Source organism: Zonotrichia albicollis, chromosome 4 (assembly GCF_047830755.1).
Source record: "Zonotrichia albicollis isolate bZonAlb1 chromosome 4, bZonAlb1.hap1, whole genome shotgun sequence".
In the NCBI taxonomy this organism is placed as follows: domain Eukaryota; kingdom Metazoa; phylum Chordata; class Aves; order Passeriformes; family Passerellidae; genus Zonotrichia; species Zonotrichia albicollis.
The window spans coordinates 65,758,324-65,773,679 of NC_133822.1; the positions used below are offsets into that span (position 1 = coordinate 65,758,324).

Genomic DNA, 15,356 nt, shown 5'->3' on the forward strand with positions numbered 1-15,356 from the left:
GAATCCAATCCCTGCCGTATTCAAGGCAGAGGGGAAAAAAAGATTTAAGTTCAGTCAAAAAAATTTTTTGTTTCAACTTCTAAAATGGAGCAGCAATTACAGTCTGAAGAAGTAAAAGGAGAATACAGAACAAAACAAGGGAACTAACTCTTTCAAAACTCAGCATCAAGAGGGCAGAAGACAGCAGCATAGTACTAAATATTTATCACATACATACCTTGGCCTATATTCCTTCAGTGGAAGCTCTCAATAGTTGAATTCACCTTTCTGGACTCCACAATAATTTAATGCAGAGCAATATGTGCCTATATTTGATGGCAGGAGAATGGGAGAATTGAGGAAAATAGAATATTAGTGACTCCTAATATCCAGGTACTACATCTCTATGTTTTGTAGGGAACAACACTCTGATTGATGGTCCTACTGTGGTAATGGAAAGCTGCAAGCATTTTTCTCCAGAACTGAAAATCAGACTACTTATTACTTTTGCAGGTCAGGCAAGGAAGAATTTCTCCTCTTCATCACCACAGAAAAACAAAATTTTTGGTTTTTATCAGTTCATCTCAGAGTTGGGCTTAACTTAGACAATTTAGTTAAGGCTTTCTATCCAAAGCTTTGGCAGGTGGGAAGCAAATGCTTCCACAATGTAGTTAAGAACCTCATCAGGTATCCCCCAGAGCCCCAAGTAAGTTGAAAGGTATTTAAGAGTAGCAAGTTCTTCATAGGGAAGCATTATTTCAGGCTTGGGACACCAATAGAAGAGCTTGCACTGGACAGACAATTGCTTTGAGTATGAGCTGATGGTAGTTTCTAACCCAGCATTTCCTGTTATGATTAACGACCATTCATACCACAACCTGCAACACCTGGGAGTTAAATATGAGTGAGTAACACAGAGAAGCTACACTCCTGCAGGATCCTTAGGACCTAATACTACTGTAACTGGCTATACCTGTACTAAAACTCCCTAAAGATCCTGAGTTGTATTCCATGTGCTTCCCAAACTGCCTACTTTTTCCTCCCTTTGATTTACTACTCATTAAATACAATGCCTACCCTTCAAGTTGCAAGATTTTGTAGCAAATAGGCCCATCTTAGACAATTACAGCTGAGAAAGCACTGAAGATTTCATACTCTGACTGGGAAGTTTAGAAACATCTAGATAAAACAGTTAAAGAAAACTGTTACAGACACTTTAATACCACTAGGTATTTAAACTACCATGCACAAGATCAGCTCAGACAGCTTTTAACCTAAGAATCCAACAGAATCAGATTTTGTACAATATTCACCTAGGTGAATCTATCTATCTATCTCACATACAAATCCTTCATGCACTGTTCACTAACTGAACTGAGACTTAGCTTGAACGAAAGTCTTCAGAAGTATATAGAAGATGTCTGATCTTTACTGCTCAACAGAGTAGGTCAATCCTATTCATAGCCTTTTTATGTCCCCTTATCTCAGAGTTTGTAACCTCTTCATAGTCAAGCCAAGTCAACTGTGCTCTTCTTAGCTGTATTCTACAACCCCTTGTATCCACCACCACAATGTATTCTAAATTTTACTCACTTCCACCAGAGGCTGTTTGCGGATGGTCCTTATTTTAGTTACAACTGTAAATAAAAATAGTCCTACAGCATATATCCATTTTAGCTCTTATACTTGCCTTTAGGCTTAGAGACAACACATAGTAAGTTGTGTCTATGCTATGCTTATAAGCTTTCCCTCTGAAATGGCACAAGAGACAAGACGAAAAATTTATTGTAGTATGCTTGCTCTGCAGCAGACAGGAAGCCATTACACACAGCAGCAGGTTGTACTCAGTCCTGTATTCATCAATTCCAGACAGCACTCAGTAACTATGAGCCATTGCAGGCATGTGTTAGCCAAACCCACTTTCCATCACGTTCTAAACTAGGTTACATAGTTGATGCAAATATCTGTCAGAAAGACCTGTTTACCTGCCTTTGAAAAGTTAAGTTGACATAATTCTTCCTTTAGAGGAAAGTGTGTGTGAGAGAAGAGATGTTGTTGGGTTGGGGTTTTTATTTCACATATATTCCAATACAACTGTTTGAATTCAGTGCTGAACTGAAATATGGTTTACAGGGTTCTGGGGTTTTGTTTTTTTGGGGGCTGCTTGGGTTGCTTTTGTGGTTTTGGTGTTTTTTCACTGACTTAAAAGAAAAATAGGCATGACAACACATCAAGGTATTAACATCTTAGAAATTTTAAGGCACATTCCAACAAAATACACTTTTATTGAATGCAATATTAGGCATTCTATTTTGTTTAAGGGAACAGTGCTTCCCTCCCCCCCATAGAGATTCCCTTTGACAATTTCCAAAAGCTGTATTTCAATTACAGAAATATTTCTCATGATTAGAAACAACAAACTTCAGTCTAAATTTTCCTTAAATTATGAAGTGCAACTAAATTCTTCCAGAAGATAACAGTTTTCAGTAGGCACTAGAATGAGAAGCCTGCAAGTTGTTTACAGTTGCTGGGTACAGTGTTATGTTCAGTCAAATTTTATGCTAACTCATCTAGAGTGTTGTTTTTGAAGAATTATATAAAAAGTGGGATTTAAGAATAAAGAAATGCAGCTTAAAGAGCAGGTTGTCACCATTTAAAAAAAAAATCTTAATGGCAACCTGTGTATTTCATACCACTTCCACAGTATGTCAGCTAGCAGAGGCTTAGTCCAATAATTTATAACTTTAGATAGGAATGTCTTTTGGTTCTGAATGCAGATCATAAGTCAACGTGTTCAGTATGTGAAGGCTCAGTTGTTTCACTCTCTACTTCCTCTCCTGTGAAGTTAAATAGCACAGTTAGAATACAAATCTACTATCAATTATACATATATAATTAATTATATATATATATAATTCTGATTTTGGAAATTAGGATTTTTTTTAAATAGAAACCCAAATTAACATATTTATCAAGACCAGAGAAGCAATTAAGTCATATATATATAACACCTATTTGCACCATTCTCCTAACCTAAGCCTGTATTTATATTTTTTACTATATGAAAACAAAATTTTTCAAATAAATTGGTATTATACTACTAGTGGAAGGAAAAAAAAAAATCAGCACAGGCACTTCTATTCTAGGCTTTTGTTTTCAGCTATTCACAGTGAATTTCCTCCTTTCCACACAACCTGTCAGCAGCAGTTTTGGTATTTGAAAAAGTAGGGCAAGTCTTATTCAAAATTGTTTTTATACTACAAACTGCTCAGTTCAAATGTTAAAACAACTTTTAAAAAAGCAGAGCAATTTTATTATATTGAGAAAAGCATTATCTAAACAAAAAAACCTAAGTCTACCTTTTATTTTACTTTTAGTTTAAAAATGTCAGACCACATTAACAAAGGCAATAACTCATACCCTGCGCATCTGTATTAGAGAAGATTCCAAAGGACTAATAATGGTGAGCACTGAGAGTAAAAGGAATGAACTGAGTGGCCTTGAGCAGCAATACAACATCCATCATTACACTTTTTTAGTACAAGATGAAAAATCAGCCTTGGGGATGGAAATGGGGGGGTAAAAAAAACACCCAAAGAAGCTAAGAAGTAGAAAGAAAAGGTATGAAATCAGGAGTCTCTCATCTATTCTCCTACCACTCCTGCAAAATAATCCCATCTTTCTCTTTGGAATTGTAAAAGAGGCCTAGATGGAATAATGGAACATTTAATGTATGTAGTTCTGTCCATATGGCTCAACACATCCTAGAAAAAATGATAGCTGAATTTTTTTGACAAAGTTATAATTTAAGTGAAGCTGAACAGTTTCCTATGACTGACAGATGAATGTCTTCCCCATTTTCATCTTAACACCAGCTCTGGCACTTACATGGTCACAAAATAAACAAATTCAGCATTTTTATCCAGCAAAAAGAATTTGTAATTCTTTTTTCAATTTGTAATTTTCAGAGATTTCAATGAATTGAAGATTGCATGCAATCAGATAAACCCTTAAGTCACTATAATTAATGATAAAGGAAAGAAGGGGGGAGGACATGCTCATTTTTATGATATCAGAAATTTGCCAGCTCATTTTATGTAACAAAGCCAAACTCTTAAGTGACTTAAAAACACAACCTTGACTTAAGCAAAAATATAGCAACACAAGAACAGAATGTTTAAAAACATAAACTATCTTTAGGCAAAAAAACACACATCAGAGTGTGGCCTGCACTATAAACTATTGATACAGACCACAGCTGTGTGAAGATGAGAAATAATATAGAGGGATTTACAAGTAACTAGACCCTTAGACTTACATAAAACTCCAAGTTGTTGATACAGCATATTTTTTTAAGTTGCCCCTGAAAAGCTACTTACCTGATTTTACAGTTTGAACACATGTTCCATCCTTATCTTCAAACCCTTCTGAACATACACACTTGTAACTACCTGACGTATTAACACAGTCTTGATTCTCTTCTGTGCAAACCTTTTCAGGAAGACTACATTCATCTATATCTAGAGACAGCACAGGGAAAGAGAGTCCACTGCTGTTATTTTGTTATAAACATTATTTGTGCTCAGTCATATAAACCAAACTCCATTCAAATATGAAAAACACTGAGGAGAATGCTGCTGCAACAAATGTAACATCTGTTAAAATAATCTAATTGTTCATGATTTGGACTGTTTCAAAGTTACTCAGATAACACCCAGTACTGCTGTTTTATAATGTTTTGCAAGTCCCTGTACAGAGAAATGTATTAAGCAGTTATATTTGTCACAATTAGGCAATTCGTCTGAACCTACTGAACATTTCCCCCACAGTCATTTTGTATTTATGCCATCAAAGTATAGCTAAAGGGAACAGAGCTTGTAAATACTACATCATCACAGTTAATAGCTACTTCAGATTATGCATATGTCTTGTTCTTTTCCACAGAGGAAGTCTAATTTCACATTTTAATTCACTAAGAATGAATATAATTTGAACTTGGACATTGATGGATTATCACAATGCCTGCCTTTCTGCTACAAAATGAATAGAAACACAGATCTGATGAAATGCTAAGTAGCTGACAAAGACTCATGTAGCTGTTTCCTGAAGCTACCATAAAATACCTTGTTCCTTTGTACCAGTGATTCACTTTAAGTCTTGTCAAGCATATCAGCTCAGTAATATAAAGTAATTTATTGAGAATGTCTTTGCAGCTAATATCAGAACAACTGGGCTCACATGACAGGCATGAAAGCTGAAGCACACAAATGTGAATGCACCCATGAGCTCCTCAGCATGGTTAACCACGAGTGAGCTAACCAGCATTTTACCAGGTACTGCCAAATCCACCAACCTGTACACTTCTCATCTTCCTTCGCGTATCCAGATGCGCAGGTCTTACATTTTTCAGAACCTTCTCCTGTGCAACCTACACAGCTGGCATCACATGCTAAAGATAAAATATTTTATGCATAAAAAAAATTGTCTATCTGGAGTTTAAAATACCACCCTAAAGTCAGACAGCTTACCCACACAAGGAATCATAGAATGGCTTGGGCTGGAAGTTGGCCTTAAAGATCATCTAGTTCCAACCACCCTGCCACAGGCTGGACACCTTTCACTACACCAGGTAGATCAGGGCTCCATCCAACTGGTCTTTGAACACATTCAGGGACAGGGCATTCATAATTTCTCAGGTTCAGTGTCTGAACACCCTCATGGTAAAGATATTCTTCCTAATATATAATCTAATCTATTTCAGCTTGAATCCATTCCCCCTTGTCTTGCCCACTACATGCCCCTGTAAAGAGTCCATCTCCACCTTTGTTGTAGAACTCTTTAGGTACTGAAAGGCTCTGGAACCTCCTCTTGATCAGAATGGACAATGCCAGCTCTCTCAGCTTGTCCTCATTGGGAAGGTGACCCTCTTAATCAAGATTTTCACAGCTGTCCTCTGCACCCACTCAGGCAAGTCCATGCCTGCCTTATGCTGGAGGCCCCAGAGCCGGAGTGTCTCACAAAAGCCAAGTAGAAATAACCAGAAATCTCTTTATTTGCTCATACAATCGGTCTAAAGCCTCATCCCATGCCCAGTGAGGATCAGACCACACTGCACCAAATACCTATCAGGCACTTTCTAAGCATTACCTCTAGCATTAGTTTAGGATTCTAGACAGCACAATACAACAAAAGATTGAAAAGAAACCTTTGCATGAGAAAGATCCATCTGTGTTCAAACAATATTGGTGATCTTTGCAAGGAGAAGCAACACATTCATCTAAATCTGAAAGATAAAAAGTGACAAGTTACCTAAAATAGTAGTTATGATTAGATAGACAGATGAATACTTGAATGCTATAAACTGACTGCACTGAGAATAGCTGTTGCAATGAGTTTGGGGTCAGGTGCAACATGGGAGACACAGAACTAGCACGGTAACAGACACAGTTTTGTTCAGCTTAAACCTGTACTAGAAAATCAAAACTGATCCTCATATATTTGTGATGACAATAAGAGATGTATCCGAAATTCAAAAGGTCAAATTAAATAAACTTCCAAGATACCTGCAATCCTTGCCATTTTCAAGTCATGCATTTATGCAGATATCATAACAAACAAGCAGACACACTATTGTTCTGGAACACTATTTTCTCCTGTACTCCTCCACTACCAAGTTACAGAGCTTTTCATATGACTAAAAACATGTACTATTGCACATACATGTACCTCTTAGTATTCTACAGAAAGCAAACTGGAACAAACCAAGTTATGATTAGGACTAATCAAGCTGAAAACCAATTCTACTGCAGAGTTAAAACATGCAAGCCTTATGATTTTGAGGAAAGGGTGCAACAGTATTTCATTAAAAAATTCAAACAAAGAAAGGCTATTTCAGTCCCTCTCCTCCTGTCATTGCTGTCACTCTTCCTGCTGCTGCACCCATCATTCCTACTGATTACTCAATTGATTAATAGTTCATTAGTGGCAATAATTATCTGTAAAAACACAGAAGACAGTACCAGAGCATCTTAAAACTGCCCTGGGAGTGCTCAGTAGTTGCCTAAGCAGGTATTGCAAGAGCTGTAATTTAAAACCAGCTCTCACTGGAACTTTGAAAAGGAAGCACTGTTCACATAATTTCTAAGACCCTGTTTCCGGGCATTATGTTAGAGGTCTTTAAAGGGTCAAATTCAAAAACTTAAACAGAATGTGTTACTCTCCCCTAGTGCATTCCTGCATTGGGAGTATTTTTATTAGTGTTTGAATTTTTCCTGAAGTATTTCACATTTATCTCCTCATAACCCAACTTAACTGCTAAGACAGAAATAGGTAAGAAATTAACAGAACCACTGATCTTGATGTCTCCCAGTATTTCTGTCCAACAACAGGAAAAGTCAGCATGCATGGATTTTAGTGAAATGTTTGAACTCTATTAGGGTTGAGCATTTATGACAGTTATGTGAAGGTAAATGTGCAATTAGTACAAAATATGTAGTTAAGTCTATACGAATCTTCTACTAATTGACAAAATAGCTGAAGTCAGAAGCAGGATATTGTTTAGCATACAAATAAACACCAAGAAAACTCAGGTCTAAAAAGAAACACCCCACTTGCTGCTCTATGAATCCCATTAAACTAAAAAGACATACAGAACAGTATGATAAAGGTAACTATCATCACCAGGCAATCAGTGGTGAGAAAATACTGCTTTCCTGCAATATGAAATAAGTGAGGAAGAGAGAGACTAATAAAACTGTAGAAATCTAAACTGACAGATCATTTCCATAAAATACAATAAAACTTGGAAGTGATGCCATCTAATCTTACTAGCCAGTGTTACTGCAAAACCTGTTTAAAGACTGCTAAGCATTACTCACCCACACAAGCTCCATCTTCACTTTTAATCCAGCCCTCTTTACAATCTTGGCAGTCCTTGTTACTCGAACCAGTACAAGTCTTACAGGCAGCATGGCAGGCTGAGAGGAGAAAACTTCAACCTGAGTTTTGCTGAGAGATCCCAAAACAAGTTCGGACACACAAACTCTCACAGAAAACTTTATTTAGGATTCAGTGGAAGCCATCATTTTTTACGAGCTTGAAACTCCCATTCACAGACAGTAACTCCATAAGATCAAGATTTAATTTAGAAACATGCAGCTATCCCACCAAAACAACTGCAAAATCCCAAAATGCCACCGGAAACCAAACCTAGCAATTACAGTTATTTGCACCACTGAAAACACTGCCATGAAATTCTAGTGACTAGAAGTGGCAGGTCCAATAGGAGATCAGGAAGGCAAACTTAGCCCCTCAAGGCTGGGACATGAGTTTAAACATCAAACTCTCAACTTCTCCACCTAATGAATCCTCACACAACTTACATTTGCAACTAGCTATGAGAGCAATGTGTGAAGTGATTTAATTCTGAAGAATTCAGATGGAACTATACTAGAAATCCAGCTGCATATTGTATACATATATATAAAATATACATAAATAACACACCCTATGTAACATTTGTATGTTATATATTGTCATCTAAAACAAATCATAAAGAATTACTACACAACCAGATTTAAAAAAAACCAAACAACAATATAGACTACTTAAAAACAATCTTATTAGACCCCAGGGTCGGGATATAGCTGTTGCAGAATCTAATCAAGGGTCTAATAAGAATTGAAAATTTGACCAACTCAAAATTTTATTCCTATGACCTGACTTTGTTTCAAAACTAAACTTAGGCATATCTAAATGCAATCTAAGTAGTCTGCAGTACAGATTAACTGTTTCTATTTATTCCATTTAAGCTTATCTGAGACATGAGGAAAACCTAGCTTTTAAAGCACTCCAGTATGTAGTCATTTCAGCTGAAGATTTCAGCAGTACTTTGGAAACAGAGAAGCAGAGATATTTATGAATTCTTCTTAAAGCAGAAAAAAACAATTTAAAAACCAAAGGCAGTGTGGAAAGATGACTTAGCAGAATCTTAGAATTCCACTAAAGTGACTGTCAAAGCAAAAAAGTCTTTTATGCTTAAAGCTGGACAAATTGTGTTTTGTTTCTACATTTGTTAGTTTCAAATGTTTCTAGTTTTGCTTGCAAAAACTGAAGCAGTAACACAAAGATATAAGCATGTGTTAAGACTTTGTTACCTGTACAAACAGAATGTGTCTCGTTTCTCAAGGAACTGAAGTAACCACTAGAACAGTCCAAACAAAACTGTCCTGTGTACTCCTTCTTACAGCTGCATGAGCCATCCCCGCCTCGGGTACCATCCCCATCACAGTGGCCATTTCCATGGCAAGGTCTTTCTGATCCGCCACGACAAGCTAAAAAACAATCAAAGGTATTTTTAAATCAGATGTTTAAGGAAATAACTTTCTACTTTGAGACACAAGCACCCAAAGTCCCTCCTTCTTCACAGAAAATAAAATAAGAATTAATTTTAAATTGTCACACTAAAGTAAGATATAATTTCCAAGAGTCTTTTTCACCCTTGAGAATAACTAAAAGTTTTGCAGTAAGGCAATGCTTAATAATATATTCAAGCATAAGGGAAACTCAAAGCAATCTCCAGGAAAGTTCAGTTATCAATTTGATTTTGGATAAAGACCATGGCTCAAAATTTTATTTATTTTCCGAGCTTCCTGGATAAAATTGGTATCTTTATTTTTTCTGTATGAGAAAAATATGAGAAGGCTCACATTACATTTGTAAAAATCTACCAGCTATCATTTAGATCAATATAGGGAATGGGGACTTAATTTTTACAAATATACTAAGTGGCCAAAATCAATCTCTTAATAAGGTGTGAAGTTTTAGAGATTTATAAATTTTAACAGCTTCAGAGGCCAAGATATCTCTCATCACTTTTGCAAAGACCTTACTTTCATCTCCCACCAACTTCTACCCAGTTTTTCTCATTGCCTTTTTAACTGATCCTCAGCTGCAAGTTCACTTAAACCCCAGCAGCATTTGCGTTGTTTTACTCTGAAACTGGTCAAGGATTCTTGTCTACACAGATTCTGCAAGGCCACCTTAACGACAGACTTCATGTTACAGAGAGCCTTTAAGGATGGGTCAGGTGTGGATATTAGCATCAGATTGATTGTTTCTGCACATCTTGGTACCCCAACAGCTCAGTACATTACTACATGCCCAGAAGACTTTTATTCAGGCAGGATATTCCCAAGGCAGCAAATCAACCATGAGGCAGCAAGCAGGTACATACTACACAGCAGCCTGTGTCTCATGCAAAATATCATACATCATGTGTTTGTCTGTGACAGTAAGGACTGAAACAAACAGGTAAAAAAACTGTACAACAGATACAAACTGTATCTGCTACTGAATTTTTCAGAAGAAAAATTACCGAGACAATCGGGTCCATAAGTTCCAGCAGGGCAGCAAACTTCTATTGTTTCAATGCAAAACCACTTAAACAAATCTGGGTACTTCTTCTTTCTGTATATGAAAGATATTCATTTACAAACAAAAAGAACAAAGATTCTTTAAAAGCCAGCTCACACAACTGACCCAGCACAACACAGGAGAGAAACCTATTGCACATGACAGATTAGAAATCTAATCCTTCTGAAGATTTCAGGAATCAATTTCTAGAAGTCCTCCAATTTGAAAATGTCCCTTTTAAAATACAATACTATTATCAAGCTCTACTCAAATTTTATAAATTATATTTAGGAAAAAAAGTTAAATAACAGCAACAAATAAAATCAATTCTTCTTCATACATACACACACATCTTTTTTTAAACACCTTACTTTTAGGGAAGGTTTAGATACAGTTTAGACAGTCTTAATTAAGTCTTTCTCTTATAAATACTTGCTGCATTTTTATCTCAAGTATACAGAAGACTACTTGGCTACTTGATGACTGGGTTAAAATTTCTCCTGTTTTTGGCATTGATCGAGTACTATTTTAGAAGACATTTTTAAAATTAAGAAGTTAGTTATGTGCTACTTGAACACCAGAATACAGCCCCAATTAATTGAGTCCAGCTCCCTGCTCCTCACAGGACTTCCTACACTAAACTGTGTGAGCAAGAGTCCTCCAGATGATTCCTGAACTCTGACAGGCTTGATGCTGTGGGGAACCTGTTCCAGTGATCGATCACCCTTTATGGAACAACTTGTAAAAATGCCTAAGGTATTCATGGGCAAAGAAACTGTCTTTGGAAACTATTACAGAAACTGAATGACATTTGGATACTGCAGGTAAAGAAAGGAAGGCAAACAATCAATTGCATGCACTCAAATGGTCTGTAAAATACAGACACTTTCCAAACCCAATGTATTTAATTAATTGTTTTTATTATTTTAGGAAGTTTACTATGCCAAATTTTCTAGTTAAGTTCTGCAAATTTTCACCCAATTAAAGACTCTGGGTTGCATAGTTTACCTTTGTGGAAGGCATGTCCTATGAGGAGCACCTAAGGACTCTGTGCTTGTCTAGGAGGAGGAGGAGGGGGTGGCCTCATTGCCCTCTGCAGCTTCCTGAGGAGGGAAAGGGGAGAAGGAGGCGCCAATCTCTGCTGTGTTTGATGACAGGACACAGGGGAAGGTTCACAGCTGCACCAGGAGAGGGTCAGACTGGACATCAGGAAACATTTCTTTACCAAGAGGGCGATCAAACACTGGGACAGGTTTCCTAGAGAGGTGGTGGAGGCCCCAAGCCTATCAGTGCTTTAGGAGTGGTTACACAATGCCCTTAACAAGATGCTTTAACTTTTTATCAGCCCTGAAGCAGTCAGGCAGTGGGACTAAGTGATCATTTTAGCTTCCTTCCAACTGAAATATTCTATTTCCTGCTCTGCTATTCTACTCTATTCCCTTCACTTCAGGTTAACACATATACAATCCTGTATACTTAGGTAAAAGGATAAAGCAGTCATTTAGAAGAAAGCAGAGTATCAAAAAGCCTTATCCAGTTATGACACATTATAAAGCAGTTTACCCTGTTGAATTCTAGCTAATTAGGAGTGCTGGCAGTTTAAATTAGTGAAAAATACTTACAAGAAATATGATTTTAAACTAAAAACCCCAAACATTAAGAAATATAAATGTTACACTGCCATTCATACACTAATTATATTTAAGACTGGTATACAAAAAGCTTAGCTATAACACAAATTCCAGTCTAGCTTAAATTGCAGGTAAAAAAGTCAGCTGCCACTCCACCATCTGCAAGAGATTCAACTTCTACCCTGATTAGCACCAACTATTCTTTTGATTGCCAGAAGAACAAAATTGTAGTTTCAGGGAAAAAAAAGCAAGCAAACAAAAAACCCACAAGAACCAAAGAGCCCTCTGCAGTTTTGTGACAAAGGAAAACATAAGGAACTAAACTTCAAAATTTTCCAATGTCAGTTTGCCTTGACACCCTTCTGTCTACTACTAATTCGACAGTGTATATGAAACAAGTGTAGATGCTTTGGTGCAGCACTGCTGGAACTGAAAATCCAAAAGAACACAGGCCAGCAGCACATGACACTAAAAGTTAGCCTGAAACTAGCTGTACCCAATGGCAACTCTTGAAAGACAATGAATAAATTACCCATACTGCTATTGTTCAGGCACAAGATTTAACATTATTAGGTCATCCTCTTAGACAATTTATTCACACAAAGATCTCCACCAAGGAAATGATACTTACAATTTGAACCACCATTTCTCTATCAGCTCTTCATGTTCTTCTACCATGTTGTTACATTCAAAGTTACTGCTGTCACACAGATTCTCTATGATCTCCACAAGACGAATTTCACTACAAGCAGAGAAGGAAAACTGTAAATTTAATTTAAATGTTCAATACAACTCAAGACCTGACAGAGCAGCCAGACTTCAGTGAGAATATTTCATCAGTTTATGGGGTGGCCTGAATTAATTTCAAAACATCAGAGTAAAGAACTAATAAACATTACTTCGGTCAAAAAAGAAAGCCAAACCGAGAATAACGACCACAAGAATGTTGTGACTTGCTTGCGTTTACTACATTTCTAGATTGTAGATTTGATATATTTTCAGCTTCCCAGAAAATTGGAGTGCACTACTTCAATGTTCAGCAATAAATTTAATGTATTTTTATTTGACACAAGCCTGTGAATCTCACAGCAACATCTCAGTGCTCCAACTAAGATAAAAAAATGAATTTGAAATGCAGGAGAAAGGTATCAGGTTACTTTTTTCCATGGTTAACCAGCTATATGTACACTAATCTGCCTTCTCTTTGGCACTGAAACAGTGACAACTCTCGGTTGAAGATACTGCCTTCAATTCTAAATCAAGTATTTCAGTACTCTGTACCTTTTACGATTAGCAATAAAATATTGATCATTACTAGATTCATTATTTTATGACTTGAATAGGTAAATAGGAAAAAACCCTACTATAACTAATAAGATATGGAGGGATAGAAGGTAAGAAAATGAAGATAGTGCAGAGGGCAGTCTCACACCTGAGGAGTTGCAGCTGTGCCAATCAGCAAAGATTAGGAACAGGCCTGCCCTTAATAGGCCACAGCTGTGTCCAATAAGAAGACAAGTGCTACAAAAGAGTGGCTTAGCTGGGTGAGAAAGGAGTTGGAGTTTGTTGGCTGTGCTGTGAGAAGCTGACCATGAGAAATCACCGAGAAGGTACGGGAGCTTTGCAATAAGATGATAACAATAACAGAATTAACTTTTGTACTTTTCAGAAACAGGATGAATAGAGGAAATAATAAGGCATTGAGTCTTTATTATAATCTTTAGATTACAATGCTATGTAACACTATAATCATTAAGAATTTAAGGTTCGGACAAGAGAAACCTTAGCTGCCAAGTTCAATACTTAGTTCCAAACAAACACTGCTATAGTGAAGTTACACACAGTGAACACAAAAAGCAGCTGAATGAGAAGCACTGAGACAGCTCACCTGGACTCGTACTTTGACAGCGTCTTCTCTTCCCAAGCAGTGTTTCCACCACCAAAGTTTTTTTTAGCCGTATCTGCTAAACCCTATAAATAAAAGGTACTAGGAATTACATAGGGTTTGTTTCTAACCAAAAATAAGGGCAATAATAAATGCTTATATTGAAATTATGGAAAGTGCCATGCATAAACTACAGTAGAGCTCTCAAGCTGCAGCTCAAATTCCTGAGTGAAAGCAACAGGTAACAGCAACACGAAAAGTGAAAAAGTGTATGTTATCTTATAACATGATTAAATTTTCCTAATGTATAAACAAAGCCATGTTACAGTCTTGATTTACAAAAAAAAGCCCCACACATGTGAAACTTTACACCCTTCTTCCTCAAGTTCTCAGGAAATTTATTATTTGTTATCATTTGAACAGAACCTCTACTTCATTCAGTTTCGATAACAGCCCGGTCTGCACCAAGTTGTAAGTTAAGCACACAACCGTACAAGAGGGCGATCAGCACAGCTGTCCCCAGTCACAGCCGATGCCACCAGAGGACACCTGGCAGCACAGCCCACGGTTCAAGCGCCCTGGCGAGCCTGCAGCAGCCGGCACGCGTGTGGAGAGCACAAAGCACCGCTCACCAGGCGCAGCAGCCCTCGCTGCCGGCACACAATTTACTGTGCCACACGTAAGGCTGCTGCAAGTGGCAACAAATAGTGAATGTTTGGGAACGAAGCTTTCCACCAGCACTTCCTATGGAGCTGGACACGCTGCAGCGGAGCCAGCCTTTTGACACAAAAATACCTTTGGCGGCACAGATGAAGGAGCTCTGCCACCCATCCGCCTCAGCACCGCGACCGCTGCTGGAGCGGGACTCGCCGCTGCCCCATCACCGTCCCGGGCGCCGCCCCGAACGCGGCTCCGGCGGAGGCGCTCCCGTAGCGCGGCCTCTGGGCACGGAGCCGGCCGGCGCTGCCCGGCTATAGGGCCAGCAATGCCCCTCGGCGCCGCAGGCGCGGAACCACCTACGCCGCTGCTCCATCCCGCCGGGAGCCCCCGCGAACCCCAGACCCACCGCGGGGCTGTCTGCCCGCACCCCGCGGCCCACCTGGTTGAACCTGTCCACGATGCCCCGGCAGGTGGAGCACGCCAAGCGCCGCCGCTCGCCGGCTCCGCTCACAGGCAGCGACAGCAACACGGCGGCACAGAGCAGCACGGCCAAGGCCCCGCGGGTCGGTCGTGGCGCGGGACCCGGTGGCGGAGTGGGGCCGGGCCCCATGGCGAGGCCGCGGGACCCCTGGACGCGGAGCGGGGCCGCCCCAGCCGAGCCCCCTCAGCAGCGGCGGCCGCGCTGGCCCCGCCCCGGCCCCGCCGGCCCGCGAGCTCCATTCAGATTTCCGCGTCAGCCCCACGCGCGCACCGGCCGCGGGCGCTCATTGGTCGAGGCGGCGGAGCGA

The 15,356-nt window shown here is 38.9% G+C and overlaps 1 protein-coding gene across 1 annotated transcript; it reads right to left on the reverse strand.

Annotated features, from left to right (window-relative positions):
• Positions 1-2,209: 2,209 nt before the first annotated feature.
• CRELD2 (CRELD disulfide isomerase 2) lies at positions 2,210-15,290 on the reverse strand. Its single transcript, XM_074540008.1, has 10 exons — positions 15,008-15,290; positions 13,912-13,994; positions 12,655-12,765; positions 10,355-10,446; positions 9,135-9,311; positions 7,857-7,955; positions 6,185-6,262; positions 5,333-5,428; positions 4,359-4,499; positions 2,210-2,816 (listed from the first exon to the last, which is right to left on the reverse strand). The coding sequence occupies exons 1-10, from the start codon at positions 15,176-15,178 to the stop codon at positions 2,758-2,760; spliced, it is 1,107 nt and encodes a 368-aa protein (XP_074396109.1). The 5' UTR covers positions 15,179-15,290; the 3' UTR covers positions 2,210-2,757.
• Positions 15,291-15,356: the final 66 nt, after the last annotated feature.

Bases quoted from the DNA above. Each gene is read 5' to 3' on its own strand.
- CRELD2 (XM_074540008.1), bottom strand. From the start codon at position 15,178: ATGGGGCCCGGCCCCACTCCGCCACCGGGTCCCGCGCCACGACCGACC. The intron at 5,429-6,184 runs GTTTCTTTTCAA...TTTTATCTTTAG, and splicing joins TGGATCTTTCTCATGCAAAG to CATGTGATGCCAGCTGTGTA. The intron at 4,500-5,332 runs GTTGGTGGATTT...TGCTGTCTCTAG, and splicing joins GGAAGATGAGAAGTGTACAG to ATATAGATGAATGTAGTCTT.